The sequence below is a fragment of the Neolamprologus multifasciatus genome, chromosome 14 (assembly GCF_963576455.1).
Source record: "Neolamprologus multifasciatus chromosome 14, fNeoMul1.2, whole genome shotgun sequence".
NCBI lineage: Eukaryota > Metazoa > Chordata > Actinopteri > Cichliformes > Cichlidae > Neolamprologus > Neolamprologus multifasciatus.
The window spans coordinates 30,344,167-30,368,580 of record NC_140452.1 but is presented as its reverse complement, the minus strand read 5'-3'; the positions used below and the strand labels follow the sequence as shown (position 1 = coordinate 30,368,580).

Here is a 24,414-nt window from a genome sequence, read left to right as displayed (position 1 = left end):
GGCATATTTGAACTCTGATGCAAGTTTTCACATTTGATTTTGATTTCCTCTGTAGACCGCTATCTTCAATCATGTTATCATTGTGAGTTTTAACCAAGTGGTGGATTAGCCTCCACCTAAACAACCCCTCTTCAAATCTGAGTTACAGCATTAGAATATGGCACTGAAGCAATGATGACAGCTTTAATAACCTATTTCATCTTCAATTATTCTTGTATGAAATTCTCTTAAAGTAGCAACTGAATTTCAACCAACTCAGCTAGCTCTGCATAATTTATTTCCTCTGTTAAAATAAAACGTGGCGGAGCCCAGCTGTAATTGTACCTTGCATTAATATGGTGTATTATTGACGGTGACACAGCACTGCTTAGCATGTCGTCCTGAATCTCACAGGTGTGCCGATGACCTGTGCAGTATATGAGGCACTAGAATCCTGGTTTATTTCTGGGATACAAACAGGAGGGAGTCATGTGAGCTCTATCAATATTGCACCACTTACGTCTCAGACCTGTATTTATGTATTTATGCACTGAAATCGCGCTGTAATATCCAGTTAATCGTAAACATTTGTACTCTGTTTTTCCATTAATTATATTTTTTTCATTAATTTGTCTGAAAAAAGATCCACGTAGTAACCAAAGAGAGCCTAAATCAATGGTCTCTAATAGCAGCCAAATTATAAGAGCTTTCATTAGTGATGTGAGATGAAGCCTTGTGATGAACTGAAGCTTTCCATCCAACTGGTCGACTCATGGTTCGAAGCATTGTGACGATTCATTGGCTCTACTGCGCCATCAAGTGGACGATTAAAGTCAAATAGGCTCAATGATTAGAATGATGTGATGTGTAAACTTAATAAATAAATTGTTTTCATGGTTATTTATCCCAAATATTGTCTCAGTATGTCTGATACAAAAGAGAAAGTGGAAACTATCAGGACAGAGTTTTGGTATGATTGTGTAACTGTGTAATCATTAGGGGTGGGGGAAAAAATCGATACTGTGTAGTATCGTGATATTTTGTTTGCTAATAATGTATCGATACAGGGACAGCAGAAATCGATATTTTGTTACAAAAAAAGTTTTTGTGGACTGGAACATACTCTGACTTCAGAGCATGTTGATCAGCTCCTTTTTCTGAGCAAGAATCCTGACATTCCTTCACTGTCCAAATATGTTTAACTTTTTTTTTTTGGCAGCAATAAACATGACAGTTTACTTATTTTAATTTAAGACATGTTTTATTTTAATTAAGTTTAAAACTTTTTTATTTAATGTAAAATTATATTTGGTTTTAATTTACTTTCAAATTCTTCAGTTGCTGAATGGGCTGCATAGTTTTCAGAAATTGCATAGTTCAGAATAGCTATAATTGTACCAGATGGTTGCATTCAGTTAAGTTGGACTAGACTGTAATACAAACCGTTCAAGTTTGTCAACAATAAAACTGACTGAAATGAGAGAAAGACTGAGTGTGAGACTTTGATATTAGATAAAATGAATATTGATAAAGTTTACCTTTATGTACAGAATCTGAATATCGCAAAATATTTTTAAAAATTGCAATAATATCGTATCGTGCGTTAAGTATTGTGATAATATCGTATCGTGGGATGTATGGTGATTCCCACCTCTAGTAATCATGCTTATGTACATCTGGACAATGACACAAACTATTATTATTTAACGGTGTGTCCAGACAGCAGTCGAAGCTGGATTGTACTTGAAGTTCGGTAGTTTAGTGTGCTCACAATTCTGTGACTTAGCATAGCCAGGCTAGCCTTCTCATCAGCTGTTGTTGTTGCTCGTCCCTCAGGTGGAGAAATACAGAGCAGAGAAAAGGGCTCGCTGGTTTTATTACTCGGGAAGGAGCACACACGGATTTTCACTGAAGAGTAGTGATTAGTGGTGGGCAGATCGATCCAAATATCGATTATATCGATACCAAGTTGGCATCGGTATCGAATCAATACTAGGCTGGTGAGATCGATTCTTTACTTTAAGTTCCACTCTTGTTTGTAATGCTGTGCTTTTGGCAAAGACAAAACAGCCAGGTCGCTGGACTCGCTGCTCCTGTGTCAGCGCAGAGCAGACGCACTTTGCTCCCTCTTCCCCCTCTTGTGTTGACATGTTGCGCTGTCACATGATGTGACTTAGACACGTTGGGGGTTGTTAAGTTGTTTACATATTATTTGTATTTTTATCAGCTGTTATTGTTGTTGAGAACTTTAATTGTAAATTTTGTATTATTGTTTCTCAACAGTACTTGTTTTGATTTGTTTACTGGTTTGCACAATTTATTGTAAAATTGTTATTAAAAAAATAAAATAAGTAAACCGCCACGGCAGACCTGATGGCATTTTCATGCTTCACAGCATGATTTATTCTTACAATAATCACATGGCTGCTGTAACAGTACATTCTGCTGCAGCTCTCCTGCTACCAGCTCTACACATCACAATCAACAACAACACAGAACACAGCACAGGTTTTAAGCCGGCGAGGCATGATTGTAGATGCTGTGCAGGTGAGTCCATCTCACCTGCAGCGCATCGCAGAGCAGCCACAATAAGAAAGCATTTTCTATTTAATTATAAACTTTATCCTAATTATGTCCTGGATTTTAACTATTTAATAATAAAAAAGGAACCATCACAAAAAACACTTAAGGTTATAAAAATTAATTTGGATTTAGCAATTCAATGACGTATCCACCTTATTTATTGAAAAGTATCGGTATTGATATCGGCGATACTGGCCCGCATTTACTTGGTATCGGATCGATACCAAAATATGCAGTATCGCACACCACTGCTGGCTATCTAATATATAACCAGGCACTGACGTAAACTCTTCTGTTTAATTATTGTTTGACGTTTATTCAGCTGTGTGAAAACCCTGGAGGAACCCTCCCGAGGGATTAATAAAGTTAAATTTAATTTAATCTAATCTAATAACTTTAATCTCAGCCAAACCGATTTAGTCACGAACAAATAAAACACTGAAAAAGCCAAACAATAACATTTTTAAGTTATCAAAGTGACTTATATATTATGTTTAACCCGAGTAGCGAAAGACCGCGGGGGTTTGAAAACGATGTGTCGGTCGGCTCAGATATTTGAAGTTTACACAGCTACATTCTCATCTGAAAATATGTTAGAAGTTTTTTTGCGACCCAGAAAGAGAAATAAGAGTAATATTAAAACTAAGTAGCTGCCGCCATTGTTGGAAACTGGAATTGGCTGGGCCGCGCTATGAATTCTGCAATATGGTTTTTCAATTTTGTTGTCCGGGTGGAAAATCGGGAAAAATTCGGGAGAATGGTGGCTCCGGGAGATTTTCGGGAGGGGCACTGAAATTCGGTATTCTCCTGGAAAAATTGGGAGGGTTGGCATGTATGGTTGTGGCAACATCACTAACCTTGTCAAACACCTCAGAGTAAATCATATCACAGAATATGACGAGCGTATGTTGAGGTGAACTGAAGAGGAGGAGAGGGACAGGTGCTGCTAGGGCGAGACAGACGTCTCTCCCGGAGTCCTTTAGTGCTGTAGGCAGGAAAGGTGTTCAAATAGCGCACAACTTCAGTTTTTTTTTATTTCTATATAATGAACTCTGCATTATTAAGTGATAAGAACAAGTAATCTGATGTCCTGTAATCATTATGACGCTATAATTTGAGACTCAATAAATACAATTTTTTGTACAAAGTATCGGTATCGGATCAGTATCATTGATACCACCCTGAATATTACTTGGTATCGGATCAGAAAGGAAATCAGTGGTATCGCACATCACTAACTCATGTGCACCACCTTCGGGAATTGGGAGAAAATCACCTTTGGACAATCGCCCTTCTTTGTTTAAGACTGTATTTGAGCACTGCAAATAAACGCACTGTCTGCTTTGTATCCAGAGCTCTGCGCTTGAGTCCATACTTTCCATTAGCCGTGACACTTAAATTCAAATTCAGTTCTGCTCCAGTTAATATAACCCTCGAGGACCTTTTGAGGTCTAATCAGGACATTTTCACACGCATCTTAGTAAATAAGTTACCGTGTTCTGGAGTTGATATAGAAGCCCTCATAACAATTATTGTTATTAGATTGGACAAAATCGAAGATAAATTGAAGCTTATCCATGAAATTCTTGATGTCTGCTGTACATTCATTTGATCCTCGAAAAAGAAATGTGCAAACAAATCATAAAAGGTCGCAAACTATCACGACATTCATGTCTGTGATAAATGTATGCAGCTTTCTGATGTTTTTGTGTTTTTTCTGTTTAATTTAATTTCCTTTAATTTGTTGATTTACGCTACCGGTGATGTGTGGGCCACCATTCTGGATCTGATCCGGCTTCATGACTTCAAGAGCTTCTGGCTGTGAAGGCTGCCTCATGGGTCCGTGCTCAGAATGGTAGAAACCATGATAATAGCTGATAAAGTGTGTTTATTTTAACAGTGTGCCATGGCTACGATCAGCTGTTTTTCCACATGCTTTCTTGTAATAACTGTGTTTTTAGCACTGTGTGTGACAGAGTGTGTGGAAGCTGGAAAAGTCCTGTTGGGTTACAGCATCAAAAGAGAAACTCTGAGGGTTTGGTTTACTGACTTCATACTAGGGCTGGGCGATATGGCCTGAAATCCATATCGTGATATAATTTGAAGCACATGCGGTAACGATATATCGCGATATATTATTTCCTTCTGTATAACTATTTTCCACACTATAAGGCACACTTAAAATCCTTTAATTTTCTCAAAAATCGAGTGTGCCTTATGTATGAATTCTGGTTGTGCTTACTGACCTCGACCGATTTGGGCGTGCAGAAATCCGTTAAAAGATGTTTTGATGGATTGTCAGAGCATTACGGCTGCCGTAGTGAGCAGCTTCGCGGAGTAATTGGGTCCAAAACTCCTTCCGCTTCAGGTCCCAAAGTCAAACGAACACTGAGAGTTAAAAACAGTCTAAATTCTTTCATCTTTAATAAAATCATCAGTGTTGTTGCTTTACCAGGTGTAACAATTAAGATTAACAACCAGGCATCCATGAAAACAGAAGTTATTAAATTTAACGGAGTTAGAAGTTAACAGGAAGTTAGCTCGCTAGTTTCCTCCTAAACATGACACCATGTTCTGACTGAGAGATTTTTGAAACTAATTAAAACGTACAGCTTTGCTACCACTCCCGACATAAATTAAGACAGAAACTAAACAGCAGTGGCATTTGCAGGGTTACTGAAGTTGGACTACCTGGTAATGTTGTGCTACGTGATTGCTAGCAACACAGCTATGTTAGCATAACATTAGCACTGTGAAGCTGGAGGATGAACTCCAACTTTTTTTCCACTCGATAAAAGTTAACGTGAGGGATTCTGGTGGTTAGAGACAAATGCAATCGCATAGCAGGATGCTATACACGGGCCAAATTTCAGTCAGGAGAACAACTGAGATTATTCCTCCAATATCCAAGGTACTTATTAATGTACTGCAACAATATGGGAATAGAACAGCTACGAGAAAATTCAACATTAATGAATCAATGTTACGGAAGTGAAGCGGAGTTTTTGGCTTTCCCCATATTTCAAGATCATCTCTTTGCTATGACTGTCGCCCGGCATAATTTGCAGATGATAATGGCTGTAGCCGCTGTGAGGCTTTCGACCAAAACAGGCGCTGCTTGATGATGTCATCAACATGCGCTATCGTGATAGAGCAAAATCTCTATCGTTGGCCAAATTTATATCGTTTCTATTGTATATCGTTTATATCGCCCACAACTACTTCATACTGCTTTGAATTTAGTGTTGTGCCATAATATCCATCCTAATTTAATTTTCTTTAATTTCATGTTTTTGATTTCTGATTTTTGTGTTTATTGTAAACTGGAATTTGGTATTTGAAACAAATTAGGGGTTTTCATGCAGTACATAAAAAACTTCGTGCAAAACACAGTGACTTTTTCTAACACCGCACTGTGTTGCTGTTATGTGGCTGTTGCTTCCTCTCTGCTCACTGACTTTAATTGATATTAACTGCGCTGAGCAGCAGCTGGTAGATGCACTTGTTTGCTTCGGCTGGCTGCTGAAGCCTCACCCACCTGACTGTCCCCGCCCTCAGCGCTGTGTTTTTTTACACAGCTGTCTGCGGAGCACAAGTGGACATCTCTGTCTTCGGCTGGACCTTTTACTGCGACTGTTTTAGAAACGAGCGCGTTTACGTCACAAACAGCAGGAGGAAAGTATTTACTGGACCAACGTCAGTGTTTTAAGAGGTAGGAATTTATTCCATGTGTTTTATGAAGGTTAAGATGACGCATCAGAATCTTTGATCGAAATTAGCCTTCTTCATAGATCGTAGTGTCTCCACATGGTGGGTCTTTTCCATTTTATTCCCCGTCAGAGTAATATCTGAAAAAAAAAAAAGATAACAAAAATATCTTTCAAAGTTTTTTTCAAATTATAATATTTCCATTTATATCTTTAAGGATGATTGCTTTTCTTTTCTTTTGTTTTTATTCTGATATTTTGAAAATGACCTCAGGTTAAGTCTTTCAGATATATCTTAATCACTTTATGTTGTATTCAGGCTGGCTATATTTTAATGAAAGTTACATGTCAGTATAACGATCATGTTCAAATTAAATCTCAGATTTAGCTGTGAATAGGTACAAAGATGGTGTCCTGTGGTCTACGCAGTGTCCAGATGGAACCAGGTAAAACATCACTTAATAAATACAATTTCAAAGCAGATGGGGGGGCTGTAGCTCAGGAGGTAGAGCAGGTTACTTACCAATTTGGAGGTTCGACCCCCGTCTGTTCCAGTCTGCATGCCAAATATCCTTGGGCCATGTACCAACCCCAAGTTGCTTTCTGATGCATCTATTGGCGCATGATTGCCTGTGCACTTCCATAGAAAGAGTATAGAAAAAAGTGCTTGTGCAAATGGGTGAATGAGACAAGTTGTGTAAAGTGCTTTGAGATAGAGTAGAAAAGTGCTGTATAAGAACCAGTCCATTTAACTGGTTTGACCAAGTTAAGATGTTTTGTAAATGGATGTTTCATTCTGTTTGACTGTCAGTTCCTCTGAAGAGCATTGAGGTGGCGCTGGAGGTGAGGGACCATGTGGCTACAGTGGTCTCCACTCTGAACTATGAGAACAAGGAGGACAAACCATTAGAGGCTGTTTTTGTCTTCCCTCTACCTGGAGATGCTGCTGTCTGTCATTTCAGCGCTCAGATTGGACAGACACAGATTGTAGCTGAGGTGATGGAGAAACAGAAGGTGAGCTGGACAGTAAATATAACCTGATTACAAGTGAGATTCAAAATAAACACAGTGAATGTCACTGACATGTGTCACCTGTGCTTCAGGCTCGTGAATTGTATGATGATGCTCTGAGCTCCGGTAAGCAGGTCTGCCTATTGGCGGAGAGTGATGAGAGTCCAGATATATTCTCTCTGTGTGTGGGCAGTCTGCCTCCAGGAGAGAGCGCCTCCATCAGGTTGGAGTACGTCACTGAGCTGGCTGTGCAGGCTGATGATGGTCTGAGGTTCTGTCTGCCTGCTGTGCTCAACCCTCGATACCAACCTCAGGGTAGGACAACTGTAGCTTTTCTTTTGATCCTGCTTGCCTTTTGTGTTGTTCTTTGTCAAGATAACCTTTGTTGCCACTGATTTTCAGTCCACCTCTTGTGTAAATTCGTATGCCTCGAACCCTTTTTCTCTTTTATAAGAATGGCTTCTTGATAGCCACCCTCCTTTTGAGAGCGTTTCTGATGAAGCTTCAATGAACAGTAAATGGATCAACTAAAGACCCAGATCCATCCCTCGGGTCCTGTTAGCTGTTCGCTGGATCTTTTTCCTATTTCTTAAGGACATGACTTTCAAATCATTATGTGCTGTAGATAGTTTGTTAGGCCTGGCACTTCTTCACCTGTCTGGTTTGCACAATGTTTTAAGGACACACTGCACAGCTTATCCAGATATGTCAAGTTTTTATCTAATAGCACTTTGGCAATCATCTTATTGGTGCCAAAATATTATTTTATAAATGTCAAAGTGTGTTATTTTTTGACTTTTTTTTTTGTTTCAGCTAAAGAAATGGGAACAACTGATGTGTACTTGCAACAGGCTGCCTAAAGATACAGTTTAAAATTGTGTCCACTTTGCTAAGTTGTCTGTTATGTGTAGACACAACACTGGTTCCTCCCTTGAGTTGGGTGCTCATGAAAAAGGCACCTAACATAATATGTACACAAGCTTTTATTACTGCACCTTGTCATACCTGGGTTTACGTCCCCCTTATGTAAATGTGTATATGAGGGGGATTTACAGGGAACATTAAAAGTCAACATCCAAATATATGGCCCTGCAGATGATACTTAGCTTTATCTATTGTTGAAGCCAGATGGCAAACAACAATTGAACTAAGTTATGCTGAAAAACTAGTTCATGCATTTATTACTGCAGCGAGAGTACTGACTGGGCCTAGAAAACGAGAGCATATTTATCCCATACTGGCTTCTCCTAATTGGTTCACTGTCAAATCCAGAATCAAATTTATAATTCTTTTACTCTCATGTGACTTTTGTTTCACTTTGATTTGGTACTATACAAATAAAACTGAAGTGAAATGTATTAAAATCAACTAACAATAGAAAGAAAACCAGAACACGAGGTTCAATGAATCTTTCTGTGAACCTAGAAGTTGATACTGTAACAAAAGATTTACTTCTAATCAGTCTGATACTGTGTACAGGTAGTGAAGGTGCAGGTTTCCAGGTCATTTCTGTTCCAGCCTCTCTGGAGCCCTACAGTCTGTCTTTTTCTGCCCGAGTGTCCTCTCCTCGTCCAATCTCTAAAGTAGAGTCCAACTGCTCCCTGGACCCTCTGCAGTACCTCAACACTAATCAAACCCAGGCCACGGTAGGTAGAGTGCTGATGTGTCTGCTGTGTGTGGTTGTTACTTCTTACTGATGAATAAATATGAATGTGTTTGTGGTGTGCAGGTCAAGCTGGCTGCAGGACACAAGTTTGACAGAGATGTTGAACTGCTGATTTATTACAAAGACGCCCACCAGCCCACTGCTGTGGTGGAGGCAGGACAGGCCTCTGCTGAGCCGGGTGAGTGAAAGTTTTTAGTTTGCAAATACACATTTCATTATCCTTACTTTTTAACAAACAGTTTATGTGTCGGAATAAAAAGTAAAAAGCAAATTTATGTAATTTTTTTTTTCTGTCTCTCATTTTCAGGCTCTCTGATGGGTGATCCAGTGGTGATGGTGAGTCTGTACCCTGAGTTCCCCCAGTCTGTGATGTCTTCAATGGCTCCATGTGGAGAGTTTGTGTTCTTAGTGGATCGATCTGGAAGTATGGAATTTAGGAACCACGGATTTCCTCGCCAGACTCGCATCCACAGTGCAAAGGTATTCATAATAAGTTTACTGTGAAATCTTTAATTTCATGATGTGCCTCTCACACAGTGGCCTCACCATCTTTTTCCTCTTCCCTTAAGGATACTCTGCTGCTCCTGTTGAAGAGCTTACCAATGGGCTGCTATTTCAACATTTACAGTTTTGGGTCCAAATATGAACACATCTTCCCGTGAGTCTCTGCCTCACATCAGTCAGCCCAACAAAAGTCTGTTTTTGATATGAAGTACATGTACTTGTGTATTGGTGTTTGTGTAATGACAGTAAGAGTGTGGAGTACAGCCAGAAGACCATGGAGGAGGCTCTGAAGAAAGTAAAGAAGATGAAGGCTAATCTTAGAGGAACAAAGATCCTGAAGCCCTTCAAATATATTTACAGCCAGCCCTGCATTCCCAATCAGCCTAGACAGGTAACGCAGACATATACACTGACTATTAATGCACTTATTTTAAACGCCCAGCTTGAACAGTTATACAAAGTTAGTGTAGTGTCCAGGAAACAGTTCTGCTTTTTTGTTTGCTTGTTTATTGTGTATTACCATGAAAGTATTTTTGTTTTTGAAACCTAACTCAGCTCTCAGAACTAGTTGTGTGTTTCTGGGTCTGATGTTATGTCCTTATGTGCCAACTCTCCTCTCCAGCTGTTTGTCTTTACTGATGGAGAGGTGAGAAACACCAAAGAAGTGATCGATCTGGTGAAGAAGAATTCAGATTCTCACAGGTGAAACTACAAAAAAACTGTTATATCTGCACAATTACCAGAATGTCCAACATGTCCTCTGTGTACACAACAAAAACTGTTGTATTGCAGATGTTTCTCTTTTGGGATTGGGGAAGGGGCCAGCTCTGCTCTCATCAATGGGATGGCCAAGGAAGGAGGAGGTCACGCTCAGTTTATCACAGGGACTGACAGGATGCAACCAAAAGTAAGACAATAAGTCATAATAATTGTCATCATAAAAAGACAACATGATGTTATTATTAGAACAGAATGATTAAAAAAAAAACATAAATGTATATTTTTTCTAATTCTTGTTGTTGTCAGGTGATGCAGTCGCTGCGATTTGCTCTGCAGCCAGCTGTGGTTGACATCTCAGTCACATGGGATTTACCAAAGGAAATGTCTGTCACTGTCTTCTCTCCACCAATCACAACACTTTTCCAGGGTCAGAGGTCACTGATTTATGCCCAGCTCACTGGACAGGTAGGAGCAGCAGCCTCTCATGTTGTTGTTTAGGTATTTGATGACAGTAATTAACTTCTAACACTGTAATTCTGTGTCAGAGCTCAGAGGCAGCAGAGGGCTGTGTGACGCTGAAGTACAGCCTGGCAGGTCATCCCTCTGAGAACCAGCTGCACTTCAGTCTCAGACCTGCAGAGGACACTGGGTAAATGAATTCATATCTAGTGTCAGAATTAGATATGACAACAGAATAAAGCATTATGCATATGTCAACGTGACTGCATTTGCTTTTAACTCAGAGCACAAGAGCACCTAACTACTACATGTGTTTTTGTAGGATAATGAAAAAAAGTTAATTTTATGTCAGATTTCTGTTCATTAATAAGTTGCATTAAATATATCATTTTTGACTTTATTTTGGCAAGATGAAAGTGTAAGAAGAATCCCAGCTGTACTTCTTCCTTCGCCCTGTTTACAGATTAACAGTCCACATGTTGGCTGCTCGAACTCTGATTCGCTCCCTCGAGATGGAAGCAAGAGACAACAAAGGAGAGCGTGATGAGGAAGTGAAGAAGAAGGTGGAGGAGTTGAGTATCCAGTCAGGAGTGAGCAGTGCCTTTACTGCCTTTATTGCTGTTAGTAAAAGCAGTGGTGAGGTGATACAAGGACCCCTGATAAGCATAGAAAGTCGAGCAAACCGTGAGTATTCACATTTATATTTTCTGTATTCTGAAACACTGAATGTTGTTTTGCTTGTCCTTTCAAGCCTTACTTTATTAACACAACATGAGCTCAGAAGGATGTACTGTGAAACATGATTATGCCGGCTTGTACACATACACGAGAGACACGAGAGTTCTTCTTTACTGATGTTTACTGTGCTTCTCTTAACGTACACAGGTACACCGTAGAACTGGTGAATACAAATGTACAAGAAAATTATATTTCAGCATTAAAACATATTACAATATAAAATTCACAAAATATAAACAAACTTACCACTTTGGCCTGCAAGTAGACAAACCGGTGTAATTGGAACTTAGGACTTATTTCTTCTTTAACATTCACACGGCTAGACCGTCACCATGAGCAGCTTCTCTGACCTTACTTCCCAAAACAGGAAGTGACCTCTGCCCTTACCTTATACTTACAAAATTAACCAGTTATTTTCGATGTATCAAATTAACTGTACACCAATCCGGTAGGCAAAAAGGAAAATGTTAACATGCTCAACACAAAAATAAAACATACAAAATAAAATTCGTTAATTACATTATCATTACAAGAGCTCCGCCTAGTGGTCAAATACTAACATTTCACCAACTGTTATAATGATTATTAGCACCATATTTTGACCTCTGAGTTGGAGTTTTCATTGCCAGGAAGGTAGATTTCTTTTTACCTTGTTCATTCACAGTGGTAACTTATGCCGAACACTTAATTGGTCTGGAGCAAGTTATATTAAGAGTTTCAGTTCAAAATCACTCTTTAAAATATGCAAAATGTAGGCCTCTACTTACGAGATGAGTTTTACACATGTAGTCTGCAGAGCTGTATCTTACTAACACAGCTGAAGGAAGGTATGCATGAAGTCACAGCAGCACAAAATGTGCAGTGCATGCACATGGCCCCAGTAGTGCTCGCTGGAAGCAACAATAAGGTTGCCAAGGTCTTGTGAGAGCTCATTTGTTTTACCCATCACGAGATGTTTCTTGTGTGACACATTGGTAATGAGACACCTTTTCAGAGGCCATCAGTTGGGACTGAAGCAACTGATATTAATTTGCACTAAGTGTCAGAACTGATTTTTAATTACGGATAGATATTCTTCTTTCCATGCCCTTTTGCACTTCCCTTTCTTCATGTGTTTTTCCCCTGTGTCATTTCTCATTTTTACACATAATTTATGGACACGTTTGGCTTGATTTCTTAGTATTTTTGGATTGGATGAGTTGTCAATGATTTCTGGTTAGAGCTTCATGTCAGTAGCACCTTTAAAAATACATTAACTTAGAAAATTGGTGTTGAAAAACTGTATATATATATATATATATATATATATATATATATATATATATATATATATATATATATATATATATATATGTATGTATATATATATATGTATGTATATATATATATATATATATATATATAAAGGATATACTGAAATGAATAAGTTTACATTTTGAAACATATTATTTTGCATCTTTTTCCCGATTTTAACTCTCTTTTACAAAATTGTTATGGCTTTGTGATTGAATTAAGATTTTTTTTTTGCTACAGCTTGTCTGTAAATACACTTCAAAGACACTGTTTTTAAATCATGATTATAACTTTGTCTTGTGTCACACAGTTTTATACCTTCGCCAATACAGTTTTTCAGATTCCTGTGAGATCAGTAAAGGTAAGTAGTTTTACTGGAGCATGTGCAAACATAAACTGAAAAATAGTGTATAGGACAAAACAGAGTTCGAGCCACCTTTATTCTTCAGCGGAGCCTGAACTCCCTTAGAAGCTTTCTTGTAATTTCTTTATTTATTTAAAATTCAGGAATAGTTCTCCGTCTGGCTTGACTAACCAACAAGCAAATAGCATTCCTGGGAAAATGGTCGGGTACTAGGATTTATTTCTACAAGCATTCTGGAAAACTATTGCTTAAAGCCACTTTGAAAAATTGGAGAAAAGTCCATCTTCTTTAAAGCCAATTTTTCAATTAGTAATTTTTTTAACCAATAAATTGGCACTTTTGAAGTTCCTCCATGGGTATAGCGGTTAACACATACTCTCGGCGAGAAAGTGGTTGCTTGTTTAATTCCAGACAGACATAAATTTTACATTTTGGTTTCATCAGGAAGGACATTTACAGAATAAGCCCTTAACGAAAAGGTAGTAGCTGGAATAAGATTTTCGTTAGCACTCTTATGTTTTTGGATTGTGTGTTTCTTTGAGTTTCTGTCTTAGTTTTTGCTATTTTCCATAGATTTTATTAATGACAGGTAGTATTTTGTTACTTCCCTGTCTTCTCTGCATTTAGTCTAACCTTTTTTTTTTTTTTTTTTTAAATTGATAGTCTTTATAAGTTTCAGCACTTTCTTGTCTTGACTTTGATTTATAATCTTTGTCACCTGTCAGTAATTTTGATCATTTTTATGAATTATGGGATAGTTGTACTACCTTTCATTTAATTGATTGTAGTCCAATGTTTCCTCCAATATTCCAGCTTCTGTCTTCCATACGGAAGGCAGTATAGTATGGAATTCCCTGTTTATCCAGCCTCATAAACCCCACCCTTGATATTTTGTTGTTTTTTTTTTATTTTAAAACCTGACCTTTTAAAACCTACTAAGAATATTTTGACCAGTCATTGAATTTAACCAAAATTCTGATACCAAGTAAAATTGAAAATAATAATAATTTTGATATATTTTCCAACCATAAAATGGAAGAAATTGTGCTACTCTTTGAACTAGATAAATACAAGTTTTTATTTATTTATAGACTGTGACTGAGAGGGGATTGTGCAGGGACTGTCTACAAAGTGCAAGGTTGAAAAGAGAAAGAAAGATATTTTAATCTAACTAATACAATAGGTGTTTTTTAAAATAACTTCCTGCTCTTCTGTAGGTTATATCACAAACTTTAGCTCAGGTGTTTTGTAAAAAGACCTGAGATTGCACCCTTTAGCCGTGTCATATTCACTTTCTGTATTCATTCTCTCAGTTTGCCTTTGTATGACATTAATGTGTAAATGTATCAGTACCAGTAAACTAAAATCTATGATTTGTCTGTATATAGGTACAGATACGGGATCCTGTGGTCTGATAACTGCCCAGAAGGACCCAAGGTAAAAAAAAAAACATCCGCTCCTGCATCTCTGATGGCATGAAGGTGGATTCAGATTTGGTGCATCAGAAAACAAAAAATACTATAAAGAATTGTTGAAACACTAAAGAAGTTATAAAAGTAGGGAAAAAAGTGAAAGAAGTATTGACTTAGACCCTACCTCTTTCATAATTCATTCATAATGTACCATCTGTAAGTTTGGATGTTTTGATTCTGTTTGTCTGTCAGTTCCTCTGAAGAGCATTGAGGTGGAGCTGGAGGTGAGGGACCATGTGGCTACAGTGGTCTCCACTCTGAACTACGAGAACAAGGAGGACAAACCATTAGAGGCTGTTTTTGTCTTCCCTCTGCCTGGAGATGCTGCTGTCTGTCATTTCAGTGCTCAGATTGGACAGACACAGATTGTAGCTGAGGTGATGGAGAAACAGAAGGTGAGCTGGACAGTAAATATAACCTGATTATAAGTGAGCTTCAAAATAAACACAGTGAATGTCACTGACATGTGTCACCTGTGCTTCAGGCTCGTGAGGAGTATGATGATGCTCTGAGCTCCGGTCAGCAGGCCTTCGTATTGGAGGAGAGTGATGAGAGTCCAGATATATTCTCTCTGAGAGTGGGCAGTCTGCCTCCAGGAGAGAGCGCCTCCATCAGGTTGGAGTACGTCACTGAGCTGGCTGTGCAGGCTGATGATGGTCTGAGGTTCTTTCTGCCTGCTGTGCTCAACCCTCGATACCAACCTCAGGGTAGGAAAATCATCCACCACTTATTAATTTAGTTTGTTTATCACAAAGCAATCATGCTTGTAACAAACATGAGTCGCAATGAGTCCCACAGTGATTTGCAGCTTTCTCTCACGTTAACTCCAGGTAGTGCAGGTGCAGGTTTCCAGGTGACTTCTGTTCCAGCGTCTCTGGTGCCCTACAGTCTGTCTTTTTCTGCCCAAGTGTCCTCTCCTCATCCAATCTCTAAAGTAGAGTCCAACTGTTTCCCTGGACCCTCTGCAGTACCTCAACACTGATCAAACCCAGGCCACGGTAGGTAGAGTGCTGATGTGTCTGCTGTGTGTGGTTGTTACTTATTACTGATGAATAAATATGAATGTGTTTGTGGTGTGCAGGTCAAGCTGGCTGCAGGACACAAGTTTGACAGAGATGTTGAACTGCTGATTTATTACAAAGACGCCCACCAGCCCACTGCTGTGGTGGAGGCAGGACAGGCCTCTGCTGAGCCAGGTGAGTTGTTGGTTTGCACATTTTTATTTGCAAACTAACAACTGATGATTAAAAAAGTCTCCTCTTTCTTCCGGTGGGAGATAACAGTGTTTAAATATATTGTAAAATATAAAGTTTACATTCTTTTCCCCTTTTCATGTGTTTCAGGCTCTCTGATGGGTGATCCAGTGGTGATGGTGAGTCTGTACCCTGAGTTCCCCCAGTCTGTGATGTCTTCAACGGCTTCATGTGGAGAGTTTGTGTTCTTAATTGATCGATCTGGAAGTATGGAATTTAGGATCAAAAGAAGGAGTCTTCAGACTTGCATCCACAGTGCAAAGGTAGTCATAATGTGTGACTCATGAAGTCTTTAATCTCTAGTGTCCCTCTCACACAGTGGCTTTCTCCATCTTTTTCGTCTTCTCTGAAGGACACTCTGCTCCTCCTGTTGAAGAGTTTACCAATGGGCTCCTATTTCAACATTTACAGTTTTGGGTCCAGATATGAACACATCTTCCCGTGAGTAACTCCTTCACCCAACAGAAGTCTTCTTGTTTTTGGTAAGAAATACATGTACTTGTGTAATTGTGTTTGTGTAATGACAGTAAGAGTGTGGAGTACAGCCGGCAGACCATGGAGGAGGCTCTGAAGAAAGTAAAGAAGATGAAGGCTAATCTTGGAGAAACAGAGATCCTTGAGCCCCTCAAACATATTTACAGCCAGCCCTGCATTCTCAATCAGCCTAGACAGGTAACACACACACACACACACACACACACACACACACACACACACACACACACACACACACACACACACACACACACACACGACTTAGGAGCTCACCCCAATAAAGGTACTCTTGGAACATATATTTACCTAAAAATCTAAAGAGATAAGCTATGGTGACTTACTTCCTTTCCCTGTATTGGGACTGTACAACTTCACATGACTGTGTTACCTTACCAACAAATACAGAAACAGCTGGATGGGTGTTTTTGTTCTTATTGCACTATTTTCACATTCGGCTGAATAAGGTACACAAATTTAGTATAGTGGTCCAACAAACTGGAGAGTATAAGGACATCTGCATAGAGCCGCACATTTACTTTCTGATAAGAAAATATATGTCACACCATCCTAAATGGATCTCCATTGTTACACAAGCAGTATGTAATTTGGATTGACACACAATTTGCAGTAATATTACCATGCAATTCTAGATACTGTTTTTAAAAGCTTGTCAGGACCATTATTGTTCAGGTAACTGGTCTTCATACTAACTGTGCATTGTTTGTTACTCATAAACCATTTGTGTTTCTAAAACAAAGAACCAAAAATGGCTCTAAACACTAACTGTTTTACTGTTTTACATCTGTTATGGTGAAACTCTTCTTTCTAGCTGTTTGTCTTAACTCGCGGATGGGTGAAGAACGACAAAGAAGTGATAGATCTGGTGAAGAAGAATTCAAGTTCTCACAGGTGAAAACACAAAACATAACTACAGAATTGTGCAAAAGTCTTGATCCATCCCTCTTTTCTTAGTATTTTGCTTTTAAGGAAGCAGATTTTCTTTTTCTTTTCTTTTTTTGCCATATTTAAGGTGGTCTTGGGGAATAGTCTTTCTGAAGGGCTTTCAATGCTTTACTTTGAACATGGTTGTGTGGCTGTTTTTGTTTAAGCCACATGACATTGACTTATGAGTCATTCAAGCATAAAAAGGCACTTGACTTAATATTTTATAAAATATAACAAAATGAGGGATGGCTTAAGACTTTTGCGTGGTACCAGATATCTGCAGAATTCCCAGAATGTCCTAAAAGTTGTCTCTGTATCTAATGGAAACTGTTGTATTGCAGGTGTTTCTCTTTTGGGACAGGGGAAAACACCAGCTATAATTTCATTAATAAGATATCCAAGGAAGGAGGAGGTCACGCTCAGTTCATCACTGCGACTGACAAGATACAACCAAAAGTAAGACATTAAACACAATCAGAAGTCAAATTGAACAAAACCACAGCAAATACTTATTTAATCAGAGAGTGTGATTCCAGTCATTAAAAAAACAGCTCCTAACTCTTTGTTTTGAATTATTATTCAGGTGATGCAGTCACTGCAATTTGCTCTGCAGCCATCTGTGATTGACATCTCAGTCACATGGGATTTACCAAAGGAAGTGTCTGTCACTGTCCTCTCTCCACCAATCACATCCATTCTCCAGGGTCAGAGGTCACTGATTTATGCCCATCTCACTGGACAGGTAGGAGCAGCAGCCTCTCACAGTGAAAGATGTCTGTTGTGTTTTGGAATATGATTAACAGTGATGTTCATGTGAAGATGTAGTTGGTTTCTAACACTGTAATTGTGTGTCAGAGCTCAGAGGCAGCAGAGGGCTGTGTGACGCTGAAGTACAGCCTGGCAGGTCATCCTTCTGAGAACCAGCTGCACTTCAGTCTCAGACCTGCAGAGGACACTGGGTAAATGAGCTGTTAGTCTGGTGGTACAATTAGTAGTATTAGCTTATACATTTGGTCAGGAGCAGTTATAAATTTTTTATTAGAGTAGAAATAAGTTCAGATTCAAAACTAATGATTCAATAGATTTTTGCATTACATTTTAGCATGCACAGATTATACTAAGATTTGTTTGTATGCATTGTTTGTGGATGGAGCTAGCTGTGAGTATGTCATTGTTGTCATGTTATTAAACATTATTAGGATGATAGTGTAAGAAGAACCCCAGCTGTACTTCTTCCTTCGCCCTGTTTACAGATTAACAGTCCACATGTTGGCTGCTCAAACTCTGATTCGCTCCCTCGAGATGGAAGCAAGAGACAACAAAGGAGAGCGTGATGAGGAAGTGAAGAAGAAGGTGGAGGAGTTGAGTATCCAGTCAGGAGTGAGCAGTGCCTTTACTGCCTTTATTGCTGTTAGTAAAAGCAGTGGTGAGGCGATACAAGGACCCCTGATACCACCACCCAGTGAGTGTCACTGATATTTGATTTATTCTGAAATAGTGAATGTTCAAAGTTCTGCTGAGGTTTTTTTCTTTCAAGTCCTACTTTGTGAGCACAGGGCTGTACAAAGAAGTGTCATTAATGGCTCAGCAAAATATGTTGACATTTGAGTTTTCAGTGTCATGAAGATGGTTCGCTTTTTATCTGATTACATCACCATGGTAACTTGTGCTTAACACTTGCCCTGTCTAGAGCGAGTTACATCGTCTCAAAGCACAGAATTTTGCCTGATTCTTTCACAACCCCGAAGTTGGGACGCTCTTTAAATTGTAAATAAACACAGAGAGCAATTACATACAATTTAGAAAACATAGCAAATGTTAATAAGAAAGAGGTAACTAAAAAAAGTAATAATAATGAAGTATTTTGGAATTTGATATCAGCTACACATCACAAAAAATTGAGACAGGGGCAACAAAATGCTGGAAAAATACATTTAAAAAGAAACTTGCAGGAATATTTTGCAACGACTTAGGTTAACTAGCAACAGGCCACTAACCCGTTTTAAACATTTATGTTCAGCACATCTAGTCTAATGTCCTATAGGAATAAAATTGCCATTATCATTAGTGTCTAGGAATTGCTAGAAGACAAATAATTTTTATTAAATTATCATTAAATTTAATTATTAAATTATTATCATTTTTTTTTCATTTGTTATATTTTAGTGGTATTATTGCTTTTGTTGCCCTTTTGCATCTTTCTCCCTTTATTGTGACTTTATTTTATCTCATTCTGTCCTCTTCTGGTGTTTGCGCTTCTGTTTGAAGCACTTTTTTAAAATGATGATGATGATAAAGATGATGATTGTTTTGTGTGACACAGCTTTAAAACAGTGTAATTTGGTGGATTCCTGTGAGAGTCAGCCAAGCGCCAGTAAGGCTAAGTACTGTTACTTTTTGACACACACACACACACTTGTAACGACCTTGAGATTTTCCACAAATTTCACTTGATAGATTTTTTTTTTTAACCTTTTCTGAGAAGTGCCACAAATTTCCAGCTACACCCACATTGTAAGAGTCTCAAATGATAAAGGCAAACATTCTGTGTACATGTTCAGTTTCTTAAAGCATAAAGCAGGATTGATGGTCCTGCAAATGTGTCTATTCCTGTACATATTAGTGTTTGAGAGGGCGAGGGGTTTCTCTCCAGACGCCTTCTCACACTGTCCACCAATATCTTGACGGCACATTGCTGGAAGAAAATGATGTTATCTTGTACTGAATACTGATTGTTTGATAAGTGGGCTGGAATAAAGATGGGAGAGACAGTTGAGTTTGCTGGAAACAGGAGATCTGTGAAAAAACTAATTTTAAAGTTAAAAAATTACGGCTGGCTGATGGACAAAAACAGAACAAGCAAGAGTGGCACACAGACCGGTTGTACTGCACACTTTGTGTGTTGCCTCCATTTGGAAACAGAGCTTACTGCAGGCAGATGGGCAGTCCCTGATGTGGAGCAGACAGTGCATACGTTACCTCTGCTGGACATAAATCCCACTTAACATATAACTGATCCTTAGCCAAGCTCCATCAATGTAATGTTAAGGATGTAAAGTAACAGAAATTTTATGGTTTTTATCTCTGCAGGGATTTCTGTAACGGAGAAACTGAGATCAGGTAAAGGATTTACTCTTCCGAGATATTGAATCTCTGTGTAGACACACACACACACACACACACACACACACACACAGAGTTTAGTGCATTAAGTCTCCAACTTAATGAAGAAAAAAGAGAGATGTCCTTGTTTGTGGCCCAGCAGATTTGAACCTAATGAAAGTGGAAACAAAGTAATGGACACTTTATGCCACATTTGCTAATGTTAAATGTTTGGTTCACTTTTGTTTTTAATCACTTGCCAAGCTGAGTTCTGTGTATCAGGGGCTGAATTGGAATTTGTTATTCATGCCTTTATTTAATTAAGGTTATTATAACTGTTCACTTCTCCTAAGTTCCTCTCTGGAACATCAGCAGATCGTTCAGGATGCCGCTGTGAGGCTTCACACTTCATTGCATCCACTGCATCAACTTCAGACTGCACTTTAAGATTCTGGTTTTGACTTTTAGAGCTTTTTAGAGCTCTGCATTGACAAGCACCAGCATAAATCAATGAAATTTCCCAAAAGATGGAAAATAAACCAAAAGCTAACCCAAACAAACCAGACATATGCATACTGGGAATAGGAGAGGTCGAATTTTAACATCAACTCCCATCAACCCAACAAGTGTGCGTCCTCTGAGGATCCATCTCTCACTTCCTGCCCACTCATCACACTTACATTCTTGTCATTAAAACTACCCTACCTTCCAAAAAAGAAAATTATTGTTATTACCAAAATTATTCACACATGTAATCTTCCAAAAGGTTATTTTAGACTTTTTTCTTTTGACTAAACTAAAAGTGAATCACACATTTTTCACATAGAAGTAAAAATACATCTTCATGGTTTGCCTGAAATTTTTCCCATCAACAGCCTTCGGCTGCATTAACTGCCACTTCAAGCATGCTCAAAGCTGCTCACCTCAGAGGAAGGGTAAGTCAACAAGTTTACTTTTTTTTCTCTTATTTTTGCTAATAAAGTACACATGTCAAAAACTCTATGAAATACAAGACATACATGTGTCTGTCTGTAACAATAACCTACAGTATGTGCACTTATTTTGTGCTTTTAATGTTTTCTTGAACTGCTCTTTTTCTGGAGTTGCATGATTTTGTACAGAATACATCTTTAGTGCCTTAAAAACTAAGACATGGGTCCACAGGTTTTTAATCGAATCCACGCAGGGTCAAAATTATGCACGCGGGTCCATATTTATACACATCTGCCACTAATATTTAATGTGCCTCAACAAGTTGCACCTTGACTAGACACTCTTTGTAGCCATCAACAAGCTTCTGGCATATTTCTGCTGCTCTTCTTGGCCAAGCCCCAAATTACCATGATATTCATATATGTACCTTTCTTATCACAGCCACCGAGTCTGAGCTGTCAGTCAAAGACCCTTTGCTGCAGCTGGTTTCCCTGCTGGAAGCCTCTGGATGCTGGTTATTGACGCCAGCTTTGGCCTCTGTGCTGGGGAAGACCAGCAAGCAGGTGGCAAACCTGAAACCTGCATCGGTGGGTAATCATCACGTATTCAGTGATAGATGTTTAAGCAGCAGTGCATTAGTAGTATTACACAGCATCAAAAGTCTGGTAGACAAAAATAATGTATTTATTAATTTATTTAATTTTTACACCTTTACTCCAGCTAATCATATCTAAGTGTAAGGGCAAGAGCCTGCAATCTCAACATATGCACTGCTTTTAATTTGTGGAGTTAGGCCAGCAGTGAAGTGTGGGCCACCATTCTGGCTCTGATCTGGCTTCATGGTTTCAAGATGGATGCAAAGGACGAGTGGGAGCTTCTGGCTGTGAAGGCTGCCTCATGGCTCCGTGCTCAGAATGGTAATAAGACTAATAAATATTGAACTGCTGTTTTCTTTTTTGTGTTTTTGTTTTACAGTGTGTTCTGTTTGTGCTTAATCTTGCTTTATTTTCAGCGACGTGTGTGACAGAGTGTGTGGAGGCCGGTAATGCGCTGCTGGGTTGCAGAGTAACGAAAGATGCTTTGGGGCTCTGAAGTTGCTCCTCCTTCAGAATTCAACTTTATGTATTGCATATTATCAGTGTTCACTAGAACCACAGACGGTAACATTTTAATGGGCAGTGGGGGGTGACTCCTCTGGTTGCAGAAAGAAGTCTTTGTATGCCTACGGGTAAACATCTTTGTTGTTTGCGGTATAAGTTTACCCTTTCATAGAGGGGTTTGTCTTTCTGAATGCAGCATGATGTGCATTCACTAAATTCTGTTCCTGATTAGAATCAAAAAGGAGAAAATCACCTTGTGATGTGCCATGTTTCTGCCAGTGGTGGAAATACTCAGCTCGATGCTTCACATAACTAATGCCTAATGTAATGGTTGCTACAGTTTATGCATACAAACTAAAACATTCTGCACAATTGTTTTTTATTTTATTTTCTCCAATTGTCCCTGAGAGGCATGTGAGTGAGTGATCAGCTATATCTCATCTATTCAGTTCAGTTTTATTTCTATAGCACCAAATCACAACAGCAGTCATCTCAAAGCACTTTACATTGTGGGGTAAACGCCCTACAATAATACAGAGAAAACAGAGTCCTTGAGATGCTTTGTGCTTTCTGTGACACTCGCCTGCGATGCTTAGCTGAACCAATTATCAGTTCATGCACTTAAATGTAAGGGCAACACTAATTGTTAGAGCATGTGTTAGCTTTTCCTGTGTTGATATAGTAATAAAGATAAATGTCTGATCTCTAATTGATGGCTTCTCTGGACGTGTTGATGTCTGTTGTATTTATCTTATCTTTCATTATTCTGTGCTTGTTCATCAGTGTGCACATGTGAATTTGTAACTGAGTTTACTGTGCATTTGATAAAGATCCTCAACCCAAATGTAGTCTTTTTTCTCTCATTGATAAATCTGTAACCTGTATGCCAATCAAGGAACCACATCTGCCTTTTAGCGAGGCTAGAACAGTTTGTACTTCTAAGTCATGCAGTCAGTGATAGGATCTGGGAAAATCCGTCCACGAACTCCACTAAGGACTAAGAGGTGAGATTAATGGGATGCCAAACTCAGTTGAGCTATAAGCCAGAGTTTTCTGTTCATAAAAGTGGATCACTGGCTGGTACCTTATGCTCAACATCTGTTAAGAGTTATGGTTCAAAGTCTGGAAGTGCCACATTTTCACAGATTTTTTTTTTTTTTTATTGACAGCATGTTTTAAGCCCTGTGTGGATTCACAGCTGGTGGAAGCTGTTTTGCATATACAGGTTGTTAACGCATACCTGACTAATATTACACTTTTAATCACCGTTTTATCATCATCATGATCAATCAATCCCATCTCTGACCGGAGTAGGTGGCACTCACAGGGATCGTTTTGTGTGGCACAAGATTTTTATATAGGCGGAAACCAAGGCTGAAGCAGAAAGGCTTAACAGAGATAGTTGATAAGCACTGTCGTGACACCTGTTATCTCCAGGTGGGGTTTTAGGTTTTGTTAAGCCAGCTACCACAAACAAAGCCTGGATGGTGCAACATATTTATAAACTTCCCCAATAGTATATCCTCAGGGTTAAATCACAACTCTTGCTCAATGTTATCTGGGATCGGCTGCAGCATCCCCACAAGAAAACCAATGGGCGGATATTGTGGAGGTAAGCATCAACGACACAGAGCTCTCAGTTCTCACTCCTTCTTTATTAGTCTCCAACGTCAACTGAACATATCGCGCCACAAAACACAGGAACACCTTCCTCAACAGTGGGTGTGAGTGGAGCCCTCTAGTGGTCCGCCACACATGCCCCCCCCCCCCCCCCCCCCCCCCGAACACCCAGCAGAACTAGTCCAGGACCCGGCGCTTAAGTAAACGGCCGGAACGGCTGAACCGGGGGGGGGGGGGAACTGACAGAGGGCAACCCAGCCCGAGAGCGAGGCTGGCACTGGCGGTCAGAAAAAGCTGTAGACGACTCGGACTCCGTTGATTCCGTGTCCCGGGTAGGCGTTTCGATCACGTTCATGTGGACCTGGTTGGTCCCTTACCGCAGTCACAGGGTTTCACGCACCTTTTGACTGTGGTGGACCGCACGACCAGGTGGCCGGAGGCGGTACCCCTGGCGTCCACGACAGCGGTGA

General features: G+C 39.3%; 1 protein-coding gene and 1 pseudogene across 2 annotated transcripts; both read left to right on the top strand.

Moving 5' to 3' along the window:
- Positions 1-43: 43 nt before the first annotated feature.
- On the top strand, positions 44-10,823 carry LOC146504361 (von Willebrand factor A domain-containing protein 5A-like). The gene is made up of 15 exons (XM_085130311.1): positions 44-1,979; positions 4,373-4,417; positions 6,141-6,274; positions 6,658-6,715; positions 7,081-7,283; positions 7,373-7,595; positions 8,760-8,926; positions 9,010-9,124; positions 9,254-9,426; positions 9,516-9,604; positions 9,697-9,841; positions 10,073-10,152; positions 10,243-10,357; positions 10,477-10,635; positions 10,716-10,823. Exons 4-15 carry the CDS (start codon positions 6,676-6,678, stop codon positions 10,821-10,823), a joined length of 1,617 nt encoding a protein of 538 aa, XP_084986437.1. The 5' UTR covers positions 44-1,979; positions 4,373-4,417; positions 6,141-6,274; positions 6,658-6,675.
- A 282-nt stretch (positions 10,824-11,105) lies between these two features.
- Positions 11,106-23,853, top strand: LOC146504360 (von Willebrand factor A domain-containing protein 5A-like; annotated as a pseudogene). The gene is made up of 21 exons (XR_014877889.1): positions 11,106-11,313; positions 12,971-13,021; positions 14,413-14,459; positions 14,688-14,891; positions 14,981-15,203; positions 15,327-15,494; positions 15,578-15,692; positions 15,840-16,012; positions 16,102-16,190; positions 16,277-16,421; positions 17,074-17,153; positions 17,531-17,645; positions 17,773-17,931; positions 18,045-18,148; positions 18,443-18,651; positions 19,513-19,563; positions 20,280-20,309; positions 21,167-21,226; positions 21,666-21,811; positions 22,018-22,141; positions 22,237-23,853. The product of XR_014877889.1 is annotated as a von Willebrand factor A domain-containing protein 5A-like (transcript).
- Positions 23,854-24,414: the final 561 nt, after the last annotated feature.

Coding starts and splice junctions, on each gene's coding strand:
- LOC146504361 (XM_085130311.1), top strand. CDS start 6,676: ATGGTGTCCTGTGGTCTACGCAGTGTCCAGATGGAACCAG. Junction 9,125..9,253: donor ACAGGCCTCTGCTGAGCCGG/GTGAGTGAAAGT, acceptor TCTCATTTTCAG/GCTCTCTGATGGGTGATCCA. Junction 10,358..10,476: donor CTGACAGGATGCAACCAAAA/GTAAGACAATAA, acceptor TGTTGTTGTCAG/GTGATGCAGTCGCTGCGATT.